Source organism: Malania oleifera, chromosome 7 (assembly GCF_029873635.1).
Source record: "Malania oleifera isolate guangnan ecotype guangnan chromosome 7, ASM2987363v1, whole genome shotgun sequence".
Lineage (NCBI taxonomy): Eukaryota > Viridiplantae > Streptophyta > Magnoliopsida > Santalales > Ximeniaceae > Malania > Malania oleifera.
In genome coordinates, this window is record NC_080423.1 from 41,471,623 (window position 1) to 41,493,599 (window position 21,977).

General features: G+C 36.9%; 2 protein-coding genes across 2 annotated transcripts in view; one reads left to right on the forward strand and one right to left on the reverse strand.

Moving 5' to 3' along the window:
- The window catches only part of LOC131160230 (nuclear pore complex protein NUP214), a 96,692-nt gene that overhangs the window by 58,535 nt on the left and 16,180 nt on the right, over positions 1-21,977 (forward strand). The window contains exons 7-11 of the mRNA XM_058115670.1: positions 6,381-6,517; positions 10,186-10,351; positions 10,515-11,805; positions 12,288-12,440; positions 14,038-14,095. Of these exons, the coding sequence (XP_057971653.1) occupies positions 6,381-6,517; positions 10,186-10,351; positions 10,515-11,805; positions 12,288-12,440; positions 14,038-14,095 (1,805 nt within the window). The remainder of the gene's footprint in view (positions 1-6,380; positions 6,518-10,185; positions 10,352-10,514; positions 11,806-12,287; positions 12,441-14,037; positions 14,096-21,977) is intronic.
- On the reverse strand, positions 13,134-13,892 carry LOC131160231 (peptidyl-prolyl cis-trans isomerase-like). The gene has a single exon (XM_058115671.1). The coding sequence runs from the start codon at positions 13,853-13,855 to the stop codon at positions 13,343-13,345; it is 513 nt and encodes a 170-aa protein (XP_057971654.1). The 5' UTR covers positions 13,856-13,892; the 3' UTR covers positions 13,134-13,342.

Sequence of the window (21,977 nt, forward strand, 5' to 3'; positions counted from 1 at the left end):
GTTTTGGCTGAGAAAAGTAGTCTTTTTGGTGAGTAAAATTTTGGTGTTGCCAATGTTGGTAGACCCACAATCTAGGCATCTCAAACAGTGGTCTTTAGGTCGTTCTACTTTGCCTTTGAACAATCCTTTTGTTTGCTTCTGAGATATCTATCCAGAAGGAAGCCCCCTCACCATCTGGAATGCAAACTAAACTCGGCACTCCTTTGTGAGGCATTTTCTCCAGTAAGATGAATCTCCCGAAGGCATTCATCGTTTGTTGAGGTAGCACAATATAGTTTGGAGCTTTGGGAATTCTCGCCCAAGGGTGCAGAGTCTTTGTGAAGAGGAACATGTTAAGTTCCCTAGTAGCATATTTGGCCATCTTCGGAAATGGAGAATGAGAATTAGCACCTTTTGGTCCTCTTGACGATTCACCAATGACCCCCTTTCTCTTTGAAGGAAATCACTTGTTATGGATTGAGATGTTGTGGTCCATGTGGGCGCTAAAGACGAGAATAGGGAGGTTTAGAAATGTTAAATGCGTTTTGTGCATGAAGTGGAGGTTTGGGTAAGGAGCTGTATGCTAAAGGAGAGATAGTGAAGGATTTAGGGCAGTACATTGGTTTATTGTGAGTTGGTGAAAGGGCTGAGGGAAACAAGAAGAGGAGATAAAGGATTTTTAGATGAGAGTTAGGGCTTTTGTGAGTACCCGAGAGACAAGTGGAGTTTTACTGGCTGAGGGCGAAGGGGAATGAGGGGTGAAGGCAAGGTTGTGTTGATACCCTAGTAGAAATTTAGTTTAGAGATGGAAGAGCAAGATGGCATGATTGCGAGCGTAGTGGAGTGAGGCGGACAAAGTCGAACAAGAGAATCATCACGAGATTAGTGTGTTTGACATCATTGGTGTTGGAGCACAATTTAGTTAGTGTCGGAGTAGAAGAGAACCATCATGGAGTAGAGTGTTTGAGATTGTCAACATTGGAGCACTGTTCAGTTTGCATTGGAGCAGCATCGGTGTGTAGAATGGAGGACGAAGTCAATGAAGAGAGCCATTGTAGTCGAGAGTAACAATATAATTAGGAATTGCCAACGCCAACTTCCAATTTTTCTCATAGGGGATTAACTAAATTACACCCCAGTTTTTCTAGGAACTCTTTCTGGTCTTGGCTGTCTCCCCATCCCCTTGTGGGTCTAAAGTCGAGGGTGTTGTAGAACCTAGTACTCTTTGGCGAAGCAATCATTCTTTTCAAAAGAATATTTCACAAGCAAATGTAAAAATACCTTTTTTGGAATTATAAAGCTCACTAACCTAATACTCTTTGGTGAAGTAATCATTCTTTTCAAAAGAATATTTCAGTAGTAAAGGTAGAATACCTTTTCTAGAATTAAGAAATTCAGTGCAAATACTTGGGAGTTTTTGCATGGTAGGAGAGGCCAAGTGAGGAGGTAAAGAATTACCCGAAAGGATACCCTTAGCTGTAGTTCCTTTAACCTCAAGGCCACTTGGATGTGTATGATTCCAAAGAAAATCTGTGCTATGATAATCAAAAGAAGAAACATGAAGGTTGCCTACACCCGTTTGTTAGTTTACTTGCTTTAATTCCCTTATTCCATTGTTGGCTAGGCAAAAGACAAGCCGCATCCTTGTCAAAGAGTTGAGAGTTCTTCAAACCTATCAAAAGGGATGATTGCATGTATTTATCCTCAAATTCATGAATCTCTACAATTGAAAGGTGGCTTCCTCCCTATATTTATCATCCAATTCTTGGTCGTGATCAGAAGTGTCGCCATCTTGCTTTAGACACGACTTGTCTAGTAGCATGGCTTCTCTAAAGCTAGAGGGAGCATATAGGATCATTTCATTCTATAATCTTAACTCAATACAATCTGGAATTTCTTAGGGTGCATCTAATTCACTATCATCGAGCTTGAAACTTCATGAATCTTTGTAATTACTTTCTTCCTCTTCTTTGCATACCTTGAATTTAGGTATCCATCTTCTCTTCAGTTAGCATTCCCTGAAAGACTCTTGTGCGAAGTCTCTTTTGTTGGTGAAACTCTCACCAACTACCCCAATTTGGTTGTCTCCGTGACTCTCGAAATTGTGAGTTACATTATACACTGCTTGTAATGAGGTTTTTTTAGAAGTGAGTAAGGAATCCTTATCATTTGAAAGTAGGCCCAATCAATGAGGGCCTTTTAACAATCTATTTCCACTTTTATTTGGCTGAAGAACGAGGATAAGAGTTCTTGTGTCCAGCTTGACTGAATCCTTCTGGAATTTTGGCACATTGGGATCACCTTTAAAAGGATAGTGTTTGAATTTTAAATTATTCTCAAATCTTTTGAAACTAGAAGTATATCTTCCCTTATTTATTGCAAATATTAGATCAATCGAAAACCTTCATCATTTAGCATGGAAAGGACCCCAACTATTGTGGAGACTTATTTGGAAAACGAAAAATCCTTCAGTAGAAAATTTGAAGGACATTGGCATACAAGCCAAGCAGAAACTTCTGATTTCCTCTGGCTTTCTCTCCTAATTTGATCCTTCTGATGTTCGTTAACCCAGATTCCTCACATTGCATCACATCACAATGTACCCTCTAGCTGCTCTCATCTTTGGTGATTGACAATTCCTTCACTGTTAGAAGATATATTCACCATCCATAAGCCTCTGTACCTTTCAAGAAATAAACAGATTTGTTCCTTTCATGTTCTCCAATATTTACAAGCACTGAAAGTGACCAAATTTGTTTGCTAGAAGTTGCAGTTGCAAGAAACCTCTTACCACTTGCAAGAGCAGACCCCTTGAGCCCTTTTCAAGTACACAAAGTCCTGACTAGTATATTCTGAAGCCAATGAAAATTTTCAATTGTCATGGTTAGCACCTAAATTTTGATTTCAAATAAAATTTCGAAGCTCCAAAAGTGTGGAAATTTCGATAGAAATTTCAATTTTGATGTCAATTTAAAAAAATAATAGAAATCAGTAGTAAAGAATGTAATTTTTTGATGAAATTTTAGAAATGGTTAATAGACATGATAATGTAAATTTTAGGACTAGTATATTATAAATTAAATATATCTATGTTGTGAATGAGGTGCAATAGTTGTCATATAGTATGTGTATTAAACATATTTGTAATATAATATTGTATTAAACATGCTTGATTAATATTAATGAAACTCATAAATCAATTAATATTATTATTATACAAATAAAAATAATTTATGAATGGTTCAATAAAATGTTGTTGCTAATATTGAAGTTTAATTTTTCATATAGTTTCAAAAATTCTTGTGATAATCTTTTGTTTCAATAGAAGAAAAGAAAAAGAAAAATTAAGAGAGAAATTTCACTTTGCGTCTAAAGCTCACATTTGAATTCCAAGGAAATTTTATTCTATAGTTAAAATTTCGACAATTTTTGCAAAAGTTTTGACATTTCGATAAATTTTAGATGTTTCGATGAAATCTTGAAGGGAATTATATAAGATGGAAATTGAATGGCACTTTGATTTCGAGGGTGGTGGAAAGCGGAAATTTTGATGGGAATTTTGACAATTTTGTGGAAATTTAAGGCCATGATTAACAGACATTCTCTTTCCAGAAGGTTCCTAAATCTGAGTGGCCCCACTGTCCTCGACATTGATGTTAGATTACCACTTTACCTAAAAGGTTAAGCTGCTAGGTTCTGGGCCAACAACGTATATTAAGCTTTGACACCCCCCTACATGTGCAACCCAATAGCACGTGAAATTCAATAAATATACAGGGAATACAATAACTTTTTAAATAGCACACAATAAACATGGGAAAAAATACTAGAACCGAGGACCTCCTAGTAACCAGCTCTGATACCATGTTAGATTACCACTTTACCTTAAAGCTTAGGACCTGTTTGGTATCATTGTCAAAAATTGGAGAAACAAAAACCGGAATTGAAAACCAAAAACCAGAAACAGAAACTAAAACTAGAAACCAGCAGTCTGTTTGGTTAACATTTATAAAACTAACACAAATTAAAAACCTAATTAAAAAGAATTCTCATTTTCATCTTTAAATCAAACTATTATAAAAATATGATTAAATAATAAAATTACAAATAAAATGAATTTAAAAAATTTGCTATTATAAAAATAATATTTATTATAATTATTTTACTTAATTGTTCTACTTTCAAATTTTACTTTACAATAAAAAATTTATTGGACATGCTTATTGAAAAAATAGTAAAAGTATTTTGTAATTGGCTGTATTATTTTTTTTTTTTGAATTTATATATATTTTTATTTTAATTATATTGAAATTCATATGATCATTTAATTTTGATTTTAATTTAAAAGTGTATAAAATGAATAATTTAATCCTAAAAAACTATTTCTGGATATTAAAATTTTTGGCAACAGGTTGCCAAAACAATTGAAAACCCTAAAATCTGGTTTTCAGTTTTTTGGCAAACAAATAAAAACCGGCAGCAAAAACAGAAAAATGACGACAGAAACAAATGCGTTTCTATATATATATTTCCCATTGTGGAGAAATAGAAACATAAAGCAACAACGATACCAAACTGGTTTTTAAGCTGTTAGGTTGTGGGCCAACAATGTATATCAAGCTTCAACAATTGATAACCTTGAAGTTAACTCGGAAAAAGTAATCAAAACGCATTTATTAATGTTGTTGGAGTAAGAAGTGATCGTGTAAAGGCTTGGAGAAGTTTTAGGGTTTCGGATTGCAGTATCTGAGAAGAAGTGAGGGGTTTCTGAAACAAGGTCTGAGACGAAGGAAGTGGGGATTGAAAATATTTGATGCAAGGTTTTGGCTTTGGATAATTGTTGTGATTGAAGCACTTGTTGTGGAGAAGGCGAAAATGTACAGTGAGTGGATGTGGTATGAAAATGTCTGATAACAATTGCTGCTCTAGGGACGAGTTTTAATACATTGAGGGGGAGGGGGGGGTGGTTGAGGGATTGCGGTCGAGGTGTTGGCAGTGGGGTTCACGAGCGTGAGGATGTAAATATTAAGTATTCACTTTGGCAAAAAAATTTCAAGCCAAAGGTGTGGCAACTCTCTTGTTTCCTTGGTTTGGAGATAAGTTTTTTAAAGGCTTAAACTTGTGTAAGCAAACATATGCTTTTAACTTGCTAAGGATGGCAGACTTGGTTTTCAAGAGAAAATTTGGTATATAATGTTGGTTGGTCAGCTGATTTATTTGATTGTCACTAGATCCAACATATTCTTTTCTGTTGGATGGTTAGTCAGTGTTTGGAAAATACCAAGTGGGGATGCTAGGACACTGCTTGTAGGATTATTTTGCTTGGTGTACATGCGTAATAGAAACTTTGATATTGGTAGATATTTTGGTGGGGATTGGGCTCGTTTTGTAAAACAATGAAGACATATTACTGGATATTTTTCATTTATTGGTGGTGATCATGTTACCTACCATTGCAAGAAACATACTACGGTAGCAAGATCTGGTGATGAAGCAGAGTATCCAGCTATGAGCCTATGGCACATTCTGTCAGTTAGCAAGGTCTATTCTCTTATGTTTGAAATGGATTTTTTGGTAACGAAGCCTATGGATATATTTTGTAGTAATCTGGCTTCTATTTACATTGCTAGAGATATTGTGTCTCATGGGATGACTAAGAACATTGAAGCTGATTGCACTTTGTGAGGAATGTTGTGATATAAAATGTTCTGAGCTCGTCATTTACTAGATGGGAGATTTATTCACAAAGATGGAGATCTATCTGTAATGACTATTTGAACTTGCTTTCTCTAATGGTTGTAAGTTGTAGCAAGATGGGATATCTTTATATCCCCGACTTCAGGGGGATTGTTAAAGCGGTGGTAGCTATATTTACAGTGTTTATGTTTTTGTGTTGGGGTATTTGTGTCATATCAAAATATTAGAATTAAACAGGTTATAGGCCAGATCTTCTCAATGATGTTTTCTGCTGTCCAACAGCTATCTCTTTACTCTCCCTTGTATTTTTCTTCCATTTCTTAACCATAGTTTAATTGTGCTTTTGCCAATCGACTTAGGTCTCTCAGGTTTGAAACTGTTTTCTTACTGATCTTTAGTGTGGTTGGACATTCATTGTGTAATCTCTGACGAGCAATTGGACTAAAGATCATTTTCTTGCCATTTTTCAGTTGAATCTTTGTAGTCTATTCTAAAAGAAAATCTTGAACTCATTGGAATAATAGTTAATATAGATTAATTGCTAATCATTATTTTTCTTGTCATTTGATAATTTGGATTTAAATGACAGTAAGTTATCCTATCACTTTTAATGCATGGGTTAATAATCATTTCTAATGTTCATTAGCTTAATCTTTCATTGATTGGCGATAGCTAATATTGCCTTGTTTTGGTTTTTACCACAGTGAGCTTGCAATTACAGCTAACAGAAAGAACACAGATCAACATATTGTATTGATTGGTTCGTCAGCATCTGACGATAGTGAAGCTGCAGTCATTGATATCGGGCGAGATAATTTGCTTCCGAGGATTGAGCTTCAAGGTGCTCAAACTTATTTTTTGGATTGAAACTTAAGGGGATCAAGTGATTGTTTGCTTTGTTTTCTGTTATATTTTTATGGATCAATTGCACATTTCCTCCTTAAAATGTACTACCAATATCAATCCCCTCTCCATTCCCAAGTATTGAGCTTCAAGGTTCTGAAATTTATACTTTGGGTTTAAACCGTGGGGATTGAGTATTTTTTTTCCCTTGTTTAGCTATTACTTATTTTTGGGTCAGTTGGACATTTCATCCTCAAACTGCACTTGCATATTTCCTCCTTAAGCTACACTGACAGTGGTGGTCACCCCCTCACCCCAAATTATGATTTCAAGCAATTAACCACCTAGGTTGCATGTATTGTGCATTTACTCACCTGCCATCCAATTTGCACATTTTAAAACTGAATATTTTATCATCTCCATTATAGTGATGAAAAGAATGGAGATAAGGATCCCCTTTTCATAATCCCCTAGAAGAGTGGTAGAAGCCTGGAGGGCAACCATTAAAGGGAATTGAGGACAGCGTGCTGATGCATTGCTCAATCTGTTGCACCATAAGTTCCCAAAACCTTTTTCTTGAGGACATACAAAAGAAAATCTGGATAACATGGTCAAATGTTTTTTACATGTCGAGTTTACATACAAATCCTTCCTTTCTAGCTCTGGAGTGACTATCCACAATTTCCGAAGCAATAGGGGCAGTATCCATGATTTTCCTTCGACAAAGCCACACTGATGCTGTCCTATGAGTTCCAGGGTTTATTTTTTCAATCTTGAGGCAAGAACCTAGGATCAAAGCTTGTAAACACTGCCCCCGGAACTTGTCAGGCAAAAAATCTTTGATGTTAACAGCACCCACCTTCTCTCAGGTCAGCAACAAAGGTAGAATTCATGCTGGCCACAAATCGGCCCTGTAGAATTAAACTCATCAAAGAATTTAATAACCTCAGCTTTAAGAACATTCTGATTTGTTTGGAAAAAAACCATGGTGAAGCCATGAGGACCTAGAGCTTTATCACTGTTTCAATTTTTCAGGGCGCGAAGGATTTCTTCCTCACTAAAAGGATGTTAAGCTGCCTAGCTGTAGAGGTGCAGCTGCTGCTGAAATTTATTCCCTCAACGGGGGGTCTCCTACTATAAGGCTCAGAGTAAAGGGTTCCATAGAATTTGCAAATAGCTTTTTCTGATGTTCCCACCTTCATGTAAACTTCCTCATTAATTACTACTTTGTTCAAGGTGATGTATCTCCTATGAGCATGGGCTACATGATGGAAGAATTTGGTGTTAAGAATCAAGATTCCTCTCCTTGAGCATTAAGGCTCTAGATTTTTGCTCCCAAGCAATTTCTTCCATATTTATGATCCTGGATGATTCTTGTCCCAAGAGAATCCTTCTTGCTTTGTTTTTGTTAAATTACCTCTTTACCTGAAAGCTTAAGCTGTTAGGTTGGGGGCCAACAATGTATATCAAGCTTTTACACTCCCCCAAACATACAGCCTGACAGCACGTGGAGAGAAACACACAGGCTAGATAAAACCCATTATAGGGAATACAATAATTTTTTAAACACCACATAATAAATGCGGGCAATGAGACTAGAACCCATGTCCTTTGGGTCTGATACTATGTTAGATTACCACTTTACCTAAAAGCTTAAGTTGTTAGGTTGCGAGTCAACAATGTGTATCAAACTTTACAGTTTCCATAGAAATTTCTTCAACAGTATGATCCAAAATTTTTCTCAAAATAGCTTCTTTCTTCACATTGATATCTACAGAGGTGTTTTTATTCCCTCATTTGAATTTGCTTTTAATCTCTTTCAATTTGGAAGTAAGGAAAAAGCTTGCAAAACTCCCAAAGTAGAAATTTGACCACCACTCCTTGATAATCATGGTTTTTGGTGATCTTTTGTGAAACATTTATTCTTTTTTTTAGGCAAGCAGTTAGGTTTAGCTTGCTATGACAATGTACGTGCTTTTTCCTTCTTGCTCATTAATAATCATCATATAATCCATTTAGGTACTGTTTTGTTGTCTAAAAGAAAGAATCTAATAAATTTATAAAAAGTAAGAGGGTCCAAAAGCAAGCACCCATAAACCCATCTGATGGTATCTTTCATTTTCTTGGAGAAACCACATATTAATGCGAGATAAAAATAAGAATTTGAGAGTTGTCACTTTCATTGGTCTCAGCAATTGTTGTAAATAAATATATATTTGAGTTTGGTTCGGTTCTCTCTCCCAACACGGGAAAAAAAAAAAGAGAACCGTTGGCATTTGTTCATGTAGGCATGTTACAAAATAATGTAATGCATTCTTATACTCAAATCCTTACATGTCAATCAATGTATTTGTGATATCCTTTTTCAAGGAAATCATTTAGGCATGAGCCCTCTTTTTAAGAAAAGAGAGACTAGCAGATTACTACTTTACCTATACTCTTAAGCTTGGTTTTTGGCCAACAATGAATATCAAGATTTAACACTCCGCTGCATGTGCAACCCGATTCCTTGTGGAGAGAGAACTAATGATAAATAACAACCATTAGAAATATGATAATTTTTAATCACCACATAATAAATGCAGGCAACAAAACTAGAACCTAGGACTTCCTGGCAGTCACAGCTCTGATACGAAGTCATATTACCATTTTACCTAAAATCTTAAGCTGTTAGGTTTTGGGCCAACAATGTTTATCAAGCTTTAAGTGGCAAATGGCATGATAATTTTGATTTAAAATGTATTTGGGTATTTTTGGGTTGTTTCCTCATTGATGACAGAATGTTTAATTTTTAAGTGTAAGTTGGATGGCAGAAGGATAAAAGAACAGAGTAGACAACTTAGATGGTTAATTGTTCAAGATAAAAGTTTAGGGAGAAAATTTCCACTGGTGGTATAGTTTAAAAGGGGGTATGTGCAACTAATTCCTTATTTAATTATAATTATCTTATGTATTTGTTTATTTATTTTTCTGAGTTTGTGCCTTAGTATTGTCTGATTCATGTAGCATATTTGAATGCATTAAACGTGCTGCCATGAAGATAGTTTTTCAATTTTTAGATTGATGCAAGGGGCTCAGAATCTTCCCTAAATAGACTTCGTTACCTGGGAATTTATTATGTGAGTGATCTGTATTTCTATTGTTGATTCACTGGCCTAGATTATGGTGTCTTATTGGCAAAGAACACTTCCTATGAAATACCTGTAAATCTTTATAAATATATTTCAGCAGATTTTTATACTAGTAAAAGAGGGTGACCCTTGACCAAGTGGTAAGGGTGTTACATCCAAACCTGAAGGTTAGAGGTTCAGATCACAGAATCATCTCTCCAGGTGTGGAGGTGAGACTGCATACATCATGTCCTCCCTAGAACACCAATGGCATGGGATTCTTGAGCAGTCGGTGTTATATATAAGCACATGAGGGCACACTTGTAGACCTTGTAACTACACTTCTCACATAGTGGTGGGACCCGTCTTTGAGTAACTTCTGGGAAAGTTCTTCCCTCATTTATATTGAAATTTTCATTTTATAATTAAATTTAAATGCAATCTTTTTTTTTGGTTTTTTTTTTGTTTTTTTGTTTTTGTTTGTTTGTTTGTTTGTTTTTATTTTATTTTTATTTTTATTTTTATTTTATGTAAACGGCCTACCTTTCTGTTACAGAGAATGGAGATGATAATCTAATATTGGGTCTTTGCATTGACAAAGCTTCCCTCTATGATAAAGTTGAGGTCCAGCTTGAGGGTGAGGAACACAGAAAACTTTCACCTTATTGTGTTCTTCTATGTCTGACTCTTGAGGGGAAGCTTCTTATGTTTCATGTTGCCAGGTAGTCTTTTTTATCCTCTTCCACATAATGTTTGGGCATTACACCACTTCCTTATTCTGTGCCTTAGTGGGCATATAATCTGGTTTTAGTTGCGCCAAATACTTTTCCTCAGTTTTATAATATTGTTTTTTAGTATGAGATGCTGAATCAGTTTCTTCTGCAGTGTCAACGAAACTCCTTTTGCACCTCAGGACACGTCTGCGCTTTCTGATGAGGAGGATACCCCTGCAGCACTACCTTCAGAATATGGTATGCCCAAACTATCTGCTGTATCAGGAGATCAAAGAGTAGACAAGACAGTTTTGGGTTTCCAGCTACAGGAAGATAGCAAAAATGAGGGCACAAGGAAAGGAGGTGGTGAGATTTCTCTGGGAAAAAATGACCTAAAGCCTTCTGCAGTGAACAGGCCCACAATTCCCATGCCTCCAGCTGAGGAGGATACTCCTGCAGCACTACCTTCAGATTATGGTATGCCCAAACTGTCTTCTTTATCAGGGGATCAAAGAGCAGACCAGATAGTTTTTGGTTTCCAGCCACGGGAAGAGAACAAAAATGAGAGCACATGGAAAGGAGGTGGTGAGATTTCTCTGGGGAAAAATGATTTAAAGCCTTCTGCAGTGAACAGGCCCACAATTCCCATGCCTTTAGCTGATCAGATAACCCATAATGAAACTGTTAGTGGCAACCAGGAAATGAAACCTCTTGTAAGTTCACAGGCAATTGGAGTTGATGGGCAACAAAAGGTTACTTCTGTAAAATCTGACCAAGATATAGATAAACAAATCTCATGGATTCCTGGGTATGGAAGTACAATTTCAGAGCAGTCATCTTTGAAAACTTCTCTCCTGGATCGAACCAGTAATGTGGTTGGAGATCTCAGCAAGACTGTAATTCAAAAGCCTGTCGGAGTTGAATCTTGCAGTAGTTCTTTCAAAGGAGAATTTCAACCTGATGTGTCTGGCCAATCAAATTATAAAGAGTTACAAAAAAGTGTTGAGGTGGGTAAGGAGTTATCAGGAAGGACAGGGTCAATTAGTTCACAGAGTAATTCATCCCAATCTTGGTCAAGTGGAAAACTCGTATTAGCTAAAGAGTCTAATGTAAGATCTTCACTTTCACTTTCTAATCAAAGAAACAGGCCAGAAAATGCTGCTGTTTCTGTAAGTTCTGGGCATGCTCCTGGGAATCTTGTTAAATTCGCTTTGAATCCGAAGGACAACACTGGCCATTCAACTCTAGTCAGATCTGGAAAAAGTGTGGGACAAGGCACTTCAGTGGGCCCTATGAATATTGAACAGTTACCTTCCATTAGTAGCTTGCAATTGCCATCACAAGAAAGTTCTGTGCTAGGGAAGTCTCCTAACTACAGATTTCATCCTGCCAAGGAAACTTTGAGAAATCCCCAGTTGCGGCTGCAGAATTCTGAACCAAACTTATCAAAACAATTTGGCAATGTAATATCTTTCCCTTCCTTTCAATGCATTTTTCTCTTTCAGTGCAATGATCTGTTATTAGTTTTGCTTTACTGCAGTCTAGCCCTGTTCACTGCTGTTAAATTGTTGGTTATGGCAATTTATTATATTATTTTATATCAACTACTGTCACACATGGCATTGTAATTTGTGATTATGTACAGAAGGGTTATGTAATTGCAAAAAAATGTGCTATCATTATTTTCTGTTTTGAGATGCTTCTTACATGCTCAACTCAACTTTTTCTTTTTGTTCATTTCTGCTTTGTAGGGCATTGAAAATCAATAATTTTTTTGTTCACAGCTTTCTTTTACATTTTCAAATCTCCATTTATATTTTTGTTTTTTGTAAATATTTCTTCCTGAGTACAATATATATATTTTTTTCTAGTGTGCGTGCATTTATTTTTATGAAAAATGTTTATCTGTAGTTTTTTTTGCCAATTAATCTCTAATTTCTTTCAGGTCAAAGAAATGACCAAAGAACTGGATACACTTCTGGAATGTATACAAGAACCAGGTGGCTTCAAGGATGCCTGCACTGTTGTCCAGAAAAGTTCGGTTGAAGCTTTAGAGCAGGGCATAGGGTCTCTTTCTGAAAAATGCAGAATGTGGAGGGTAATATTCATATTTCTAGATATTGGCTCACCTTTTGAATTTTTTCTTGTAAAAGTTTATTATCAAGAATCATACTTCCATGGACTATCTATGTAGCTTTTAGTTGTTAGAAATACTGATAGTACTGTACTGTTCTGTTGATCGCTAAATTCTCCACAAAAAAGGTTCTCATGTCGGTTATTTGTTAGGCTTTAGGTTCTTATTCTTGTTTCAGTAATAAATGAACTTTATTGTATGATAACCTCTCAACCACTTCCAGCAATTAAGCTCTCAAGTGTTCAAATTATTATGTACATGCTAAACAGAAATTGTTTCAATTGCTGGATACTTCGATAGTTTGAGAAAGACAAGTATGATATTTTATTTTAATTCTACATCTTGCTGTTGTTTCCATGAAACCCAATCCATGAAACCCAGATCCGCCGCTGCAGATATTCCTGCTAGTAGGAGGGGTTTCCTTTAGATGCATGGCTTTGCTGCTTTAGTGAGATGAAACTAGTTCTCTCCAACTTTCATGATGCCAAATGACAATTCCTCTTTATCCTTCATAAACAAAACCTAAAATGAGGCAGCAATCCTGATTGCAGATAGTTTTTAAGGGGGACTACTTTACTTTTCTCAGTGTAGCATTCAGGATACTCTTCTAACTCCACTTTATTATTATTATTATTATTATTATTTTTGGAGCAAAGTTAACGCAGTCAAAGCCTATCTTATTAAGGCAGCTCATTTCAACACATAAAAACGATGCCAGAACCGCCTAAAACGACAAGATCCACCACATTCGACGCAAAACACCACCCCCATCCCCCCAAACAAACCCTAAACACATATCAAGATCGATTAATTTCTGCATAAATCTCAAAACAGAGACGGAATCATAGACAGATTCCAGATCAATTTCAAGACAGCTGACTGCAATCAGCGACCTTCATGGGCTTCGAAGTCCGTCTGGAGCTGGATCCAACCTTCTCTATGGCCTTCACCACGTCCAACCCCTCCATGACCTGCCCGAACACCACGTGCTTCCCGTTCAGCCAAGACATCTTCACGGTGCAGATGAAGAACTGCGAGCTGTTGGTGTTGGGCCCAGCGTTCGCCATGGACAGCACACCTGGACCAGTGTGCTTCTTGATGAAGTTCTCATCGGCGAACTTCTGGCCGTAGATCAACTCACTGCCGGTGCTGTTGGTAAAGTCGCCGCCCTGGCACATGGAGTCCGGAATCACTCTGTGGAAGGTCGACCCCTTGAAGTGCAGGGGCTTTCCCCTCTTCCCGATGCCCTTCTCGCCGGTGCACAGTGTGCGGAAATTCTCCGCCGTGCGCGGCGTGGTGTCGGCAAAAAGCTCCATCACAATCCTTCCGGCCGGGGCACCGCCGACCTCCATGTCGAAGAAAACCTTGGGGTTCGCCATTTCTAGTTTTCGAATCTCTGGTTTCGATCTCTGTAACTTCGCTTTGGAGTGACGCCTCTTCTAACTCCACTTACTTTGTGTTGCCCATATTTTAATATCCATCAAGACTATAGTTTTCACTGTTTTCCATTGTCCCTATGCTTGCTTCATATTTGAAAATCCATTATTCTTTGACTTTGTAGAGCATAATGGATGGGCAGCTTAGTGAGGTCCAGCATCTTTTCAATATGACTCTGCAAGGTATGCGCAGACTCTCTCTCTAATTTGTAAATAATTTGTTGTTATTTTCCATTGCATTGAGGACATGGATATTTGTTTAGACAAGGGAGATTTGATATAGGAGAGAAGAAATTCTGAATAATTTAAAACATATTTTAGAATTAATTAAATCTAGATGATATAAAATTGTAAACAATTGTTAAAACGTGAAAAATTCCATTTATTGAGTATATAGATATGATTTTTATTCCAACTTTGGGTCTCCAATAATGTGATGCATCCTCTAAGGCAGTGGGTCTTGGAGATGGTAAACATGGCATTGCAAAACTAGAGGTGGAAACTGTGATTGAAAATCATGCAAGGTCTTAAATTTCGATTTCGACTCAAATTTCGAAGCTCCAAAAATACGAAAATTTCGACGGAAATTTTGATTTCGATTTCGATGTCGATTTCAATTTCGATTTGAAAAAATAATGGAAACTAGTAGTAAAGCATGGATTTCTTTGTGAAGCTTTAGAAATGGTTAACAAACATAAAAATATAAGTTTTAAGACTAATATATTACAAATTAAATACATCTATGTTTTGTATGAGGTGGAAAAGTTGTAAAATAGTATGTGTATCAAACATGTTTGTAAGATAATGTACATTAAACATATTCAATTAATGCAAATGAAATTTATAAATCATTTAAATATTATTTATTATACAAATATTGATAATTTAGACATGAATGCTTAAATAAAATATTGCTATAAGTTTATTTTTTCATATAATTTCAAAAGCACTTGTGATAACCTTTTGTTTCAATAAAATAAATTAAAAGAGAAATTTCACTTTACTCTCAAGGTTTCGATAAATTTCGACAAATTTTGCTAAAATTTCAAAGTTTCGATAAATTTCGGATAATTCGTTGAGATTTCGACGGAAATTATGCAAGACAGAAATCGACTGCCATTTCGATTTCGAAGGTGACGGAAATTGGAAATTTCGATGGAAATTTCGACATTTTCGTGGAAATTTAAGACCATGGAATCATGGGACACATGACATGGTAAATTAATTGGACAAACTCTGAATTACAATGAGGCAAACTTTTCTGATATTCAGCATGATTGGCACTATGTATCAGATTTTTAGTTTGTGATGGGTTTTTTCTCTTTTGTCCTTTTGTCTGTAGTTTGTTCCTTTGGGTTTTTTACCTGGATATTCCAGACTTTGTTAAGGAGATGTATTATTCTCCTAGATGTATATTCTTATTCTATTAATGAATTCTTCTTTTATTGCCGAGGGAAAAAAAAAAAGAACAAAAAGACGTACTTTGTTAAACAGTACCAGCTATCTGAACATGCATGTGTTGAATTCCACTTCTAGTTTGAAAGTGGTCTTTATGTGGGTTTCCTAAAAGCTTCCAATGAGTTCCTTTTATCTATTGGAAGCAAGATAGCTAAAGGGGGTTTGATCTAGATGAAAGGCTTCTGGTCTGGTAGCTAATTGTGAACCAAATCCCAAGGACCTATAAAAAACTATTCAGTTTAATTTTATTTTGGAGTAGCCTTTGGATGGTGAAACTATAGGTATTAGAAAATATTTATTTTAGGGATCTCTTCTTTTCTAAGAAATCAACATTGGGAAATTAGGGTTCTTTTCCAGGTAGGTAATTATGTTAACTAATGATAGACCATTAGTTCTGGATCATGGAGGCTAAATGATAGTGACTGTAGCCAAGGGCCCCTGCCTTTAACCATCATATCTCAAGTGGTAGGAATCACCGTTAATTATGGACGATCTTCTCTATATGATGTGGGTTGATTGATTCAGAAAGCTTATTATTCTCTGACCTATATTATCCTGAACAATTGGAATCCTTACTAATTAAATGGAGTCTCCCATCTTCTAACTTTCAAGGAAAAATAGGCAAAAAACCATTTTATGACATCTATTTTGAAAAGTATAAGGTTTGGAATTAGTTTAGTAGGTTGATGAGCCTATGTGTTTAAATAGCTCCCAACTTTACCATTTGATGTTCTTGATGGGAAATTTGGTATTTGTCAATTCAATGCAAAAATAAAACAAGAATCATTGATAGTGAGCCAACATATTTCCAGAATATAATTCTCATTCTAAACCACTTTTCATTTTTCCTTCCTGTTCTTTTAATAGGAAAAAGAAATTGATGAAAGATGCCATGGGGGGTGCCAACTGCCAACTGAAAAACATAGATAAGAAATCCTAGAAATGCCCCCTCCCCCAGCCAAAAGGGTGCCTCAGTAAATTCAAGGCTTCTCAGGTAAGATGTCAGGGTTGCTTTTTAGTCGAGATTAGACCTTGGTATTTAAGTGAAGGGTAGAAGAGTGGGCCCATTATACTAGTGGATTAGTTGAGTGTTCAAAATGGACTTGGATGCCCTTTTATCCAAAAAAATAAAATAAAAATTCCCAGTAATCTAAGACACTGCATTTCCAGTGGATGTTGCTCATTAAGCCACGCAGGAAGTGTCTTAAACAATCCATCCTTTTCAAAAACCCTTCTTTAGTGAGATGGATCAAAGTAGTTTTCCTCTCTGTACAAGTATTAATACCTCCCGATGCCCAAAGGTCTTTCTCAACTGATGCAGCTGCTACCAAAGAAATTGTCATGTGAGAAATGCCACTCCCATAAATTCCTTGTCCAAGAACAGTATAATAAGATGTGATTCACTGATTCAGCTTCCTAGGAAAACATCTGTTCACCAGAATGCTTCCCCTTTTTTCTTTTGAAGGCTGTCAATAGTCAACACCTTGTCCCAAGTAGCTTCCCAAACTAAAAAAATGCAACATTAGTTGGAGCACTGAGCTTCCAAGTACCTTCCAGGGAAAGTTGGTCCTCCCGAGGCATGATTTCCTTTTCAAGGTCATTATAATAAGATTTAATAAAAAATACCCGCTGTTATTCAATTTCCACCTTAGTCTGCATGGCCTTCCCTATCCATAAATATTATCAAATATCAAAAAGGTTAGGGATGGTTTTCTATTCTAAATCTTGTGCACTCTCACAAGGGAAATGTTCCAGGTTGTATCACGAGCAGAGGAGGAAAAACTAGAGCTAATTATAGCTTTCTATTCTATCCGGGAATTGATTTTTGCAGGGAAGGGGACAAGTGATGCTGCTGCCATTTCCCTCATCAAAGTGAATCAAAGCAAATAACTCTTTGATCCCTTTCATATCCATTTTGAAACCCTATCTCCATAGGACTCCTTACTTTCTTTAGAGATTCATCCAATATGCTCAAAGTCTTAATGGCATCAATAACCTTCTCCAAAGGTGATCATATCATGAATCTCTAAAGCTATTTGTCAAGATGGGCTTTGTTAAATCTGATGAGAGACTTATTGCCCAAGCCCCAAATTTTCTTTGATTGCTTGATCGTCCCCATTTTGGCTAAATGGTATTAAAATCCTTACTCATACTAGCCCAAAGAGACTCTTTTGAATGTCGTCTTGTTTTTTTTTCTCTTTCCCAACAAAGGGATAAGAATTTGGACATATAGTAAACAGGGAAGTTGGGGAGAGTACTCTTTAAAAGGGTCAGTCCACCCATTGAAAGGTATTGTCATTTTCAGTCTGTCCATTTCTTCTCTAATTTAATCACAATGGAATCCCAAATAATTTTGTCTTTGAATCTAGCTCCAAGGGGAAGGCCTGAATAATTTAGGGAAAGCATCCACTTTGCAACTCAAAGTCTCATCTAGAAGATGCCCTTCAGCTCAATCTCCAAGCAGGATGAGTCCACTTCTCCCAAAATTGACCTTTAGATAGAACAGCTTCAAAAAAAAAAATAAAAAAAAAATGCATCTAGGTTGGTAACCGTCTCAATTAGTTCCATTCAATTGGGGTTTACACTGATCAGATCCTGCCCTAATTGCAGTTCTAATCTAAGTGGTTTTGTGCATCTTGTCATGGTCCCAGCAGCAACGGGAAATATTCTTCTAGCAAAACCAAAGCTCGTTCAGCAGGAAGAGCTGAGTGTATTGGAGAAGGGATGTGAAAACTGCGGGTGCATTTGAGTCATGGAGAAGGGACTTAACAGTGGGTCAACAGCTGGAAACCGCCGATTTCAAATTTATCGATCCTAATGTTCTAATGGATCTGTTGTCTCATGGAAGCCCAAAATCATCAGGAGCTTTAGTGAAATGTGGGGGAGCTACAGCGTTGGGCTCTAACAAATGCATCTAAGTTGGTAATCCTCTCAATTAGTTCCATTCGATTGGGGTTTACACTGATCAGATCCTGCCCTAATTGCAGTTCTAATCTAAGTGGTTTTGTGCATCTTGTCACGGTCCCAGCAGCAACGGGAAATAGTCTTCTTGCAAAACCAAAGCTGGTTCAGCAGAAAGAGCTGAGTGTTGTGGAGAAGGCATTTGAAAACTGCGGGCTCATTTGAGTCATGGAGAAGGGACTTAACATGGGTCAACAGCTGGAAACCACCGATTTCAAATTTCTCGATCCTAATGTTCCAATGGATCTGTTGTCTCATGGAAGCCCAAAATCATCAGGAGCTTTAGTGAAATGTGGGGGAGCTACAGCGTTGACCCTAATAAAGCTAAGAAATTAAACCCAAGCTCAAATGTTCATTGCAAATCATAGCATGTGAACACCCAAACATAAAATAATAAAATTCCAAATGTAGCATGGGATACACCTAAGTCATTAAAATTAAACAATAAGCACAATTTTACTTGCCTTTGCAAGCACTAGTTTTGCAATGTGATTTGACTCTCAAAACCATGTGAAAAGGTGTAAGTTGAGCAAACCATGAGATCCCCAACTAAATAAGAAGCTACTCTGAAATCAGATTCATAATCATTACGTTGGATAAAATAAAATAAGACAAACATAGGGTGGTTTGACCTTGGGTTTGCCCTTCGATAAAAGTCCAAGGGCCTAGTTGTCCCCTTTTTAATGGGGGATCAAACTTATTGTAAGTCATAAAGCCTCTATCTAGAGGAGACAAGTTACCAAGAAAACACACAGCATTCAAATCACATGCTCATCAAAGTATGAGTAACTTATGAAGTATTAACTAATTTTACAAAAACGATAAATCTCTGCACACAAAAATATGGATTGGTGATGATGGGATTGCTCAAGGAAATAATAATCCTATTTGCCTCCTAGCCCATGTTGAGTAGGGTATCAAACTAGTAGTTGGTTATAAACCCCCATGAAGAGGATGAAGAGATCAACAATCAATTTAAAAGTGCATTATGATGGCTAATCATGCTAAATGATCATAAATAATTTTAATTAAATTATCATAGGCAAGCTCTTAACCGTTACCAAAATTAATTATCCATTCACATTAAATATACCATGTGGGTATATCCTTGGAATGCTCTCTTTTTTTTTTGGCGAGATCTCTTGCTAGCAAGTTATAGGGGTTTTGGCTCAAGCAGAAAGGGACGCTGTAAGGTGATCATTTGGACCCTTTGGCTTGAGAGGAATGCGAAATCTTCTAGGGGGCTTATCTTGTTCAACATTCATTATAGGATAGAGTGGTGTTGGCCTTTTTTGGTCCCTTTCTTTTGTCTTTTATTTTAATTTTTTTTTTTGGGGATTGTCACTGTCTGATCATTAAGGGGATTGGGGGCGCAGCTCTTTTGTAATTATTTTGGTTGTTAGTCATTGTTCTATGAGGACACATTGTCCTCAGCCTATTTGTACATTGTTCTGGTTCTTAATAAAATTATCTCATCCAAAAAAATTAAACATACTATGTGGGATAAACAAAGTATAAGAGCTCCTTTCTTGAAGTGGCACTGCAACCCACAAGTGATGTGCGCAATTAGCTTATGCGCATGGCTCAAATTATCTTTTGTTTGACAGTTTCCAAACTGGCATGTGTATCAGAACAAATTTCTTCCATATTTATCATTGCTTAAAGCTATAATTCCCCTCCAATGAAAATTTAGAGATCATGTTTGTCCTTATGCAAATTAAGTATTGAGATTGCTCTTCATGCAAATTAACTACAATGATTGTCCATGTGCAATTTATATACCTGTCGCCCAAACAAGAAAGTTTCAGAAAGTTCATCAAAGAGGGGTGGTCTACTTCTCACTTTGAGGGCTTTGCAAGCTTTGTTTTAATGTCCAATATGAAAGGGATTAAAGGAAAACTCAAGTGGGGGAATGAAAACACTTTTAGGGATATCCATACAAAGAAAGAAAACAGCTTGAGGATAATACGTGATCTTGAAACACTCCTGGAAGTCATAGGGTAGCACCAACATGCCTTTGTTGAAGGGAGGAAAATCATGATGTTGCCCTCTTCACTTCAGAAATTTGAATTCACTCTAGAGCTGTAAAGGGAGGAATTGCCTGCAAACTCGATATGGAAAAAGCGTTTGACTATGTTTTCTGGGATTTCATTCTATTCATTCTCGAAAAATTGCTTTCAGGAGCTTATGGTGCAAATGGATACAGCAGTGCATTGCCAACCTGTCCTTCTCAACTCTCATTTTCAAGATTCTTTCACTCCTCCAGGTGGTTACGACAAAGAGATCCCCTATCTCATTTGGTTTTGATCATTTTCATGGAGATGCTCACTCTCTTGTCGCAAAATTCCATGATATCAAGAATTTTAAAACGGCTGACGGTGGAAGGAAATGATAGGGAGCTGGAAGTTTCTCACCTCCTCTTTGGGGATGATGCCATGGTCTTCTGTGTGGCAGAAGCTAAGCTATTTCTAGTTTAGAATTCAACTTGGGAAAGAGTGAGCTCATCCCCCATTGGAAATGTGAGTGGATGGGAATCACTTGGCTGGTATCATGGGTTGTAAATTGGGGACTTTTCCTTTGAGCTACCATGCCTCTCTCTTGGTACAAAGTTCAAGGAATAAGGGATTTGGGAACCTATTGATGAAATATTTGAAAAAATTGGCCAATTGGAAGCATATCTGAGGGTGGTAGTCTCATCAAAACTAATCTTCCTAACCTCCCTGTTTATTCCTAACCTCCCAAGTTATTCCATGTCCCTCTTTCCTATTCCTTCTTATGTGGCCAAGATTGGAGGATGTCCAAAGAAGACCTCTTTGGGGAAATATGGGGAAAGTCTTTAAGTTCCATTAGTTAGATGGGCTGTTGTCTAGCAACCAATATGAAGAGGTGGTCTAGGTCTCAAATGTCTCTCTTCAAAAGGCCCTCTAGTGTAAGTGGATGTGGAGAATCATGAATGATAGTTGCTTTGGAGAAAGATCATTGCTTTAAAGTATGGCCTCGTAACAATGGGTGGATTTCCAATGAGCCCAGGCAGTCTTATTGGGTTAGTGTTTGGAAGTCAATTAGGAATGGTTGGGAGGATTTTTTCATTCTCATCCATTTTCATGTTGGAAATGGCAGCAATTTTTTCTTTTGGCATGACAGGTGGTGCGGCTCATCTCCTCTGAGCTCATATTTCCTGCAATCTTCAATCTTGCTGACAACAAATATGTGTTGATGAGTATATATGTGGACGATTCCATCAATGAGGCAGCCTGGAACACCCCTTATGTTAGTAATGCTTATGATTGGGAACTTGAATCTTTTGTTGATTTTTATGGTCGTATTCATAGAAATGTCACCAATGGGAACACTGACCAGTCCTGATGTGCTCATTTGGAAGCTCAATAAAAATGCTTACTTTACGGTCAGCTCCTTCTACAAGCAGCTGGACAGGTGCTCTGATCCCAGACTTGATTTCCCTTGGAAAGCCATTTGGAGAACTCTTCCAGCAACAAAAGGTTCTTTTTTAGCATGGGAGGTTACTTTGGGTAGATTCTTACTCTCAATTATCTTCATAGAAGGGGTTTCCCTTTGGTTAACAGATGCTTTCTTTGGAAAGATGATGCTGAAACTGTTGACCACCTTCTGCTTTACTGCCCCTGTC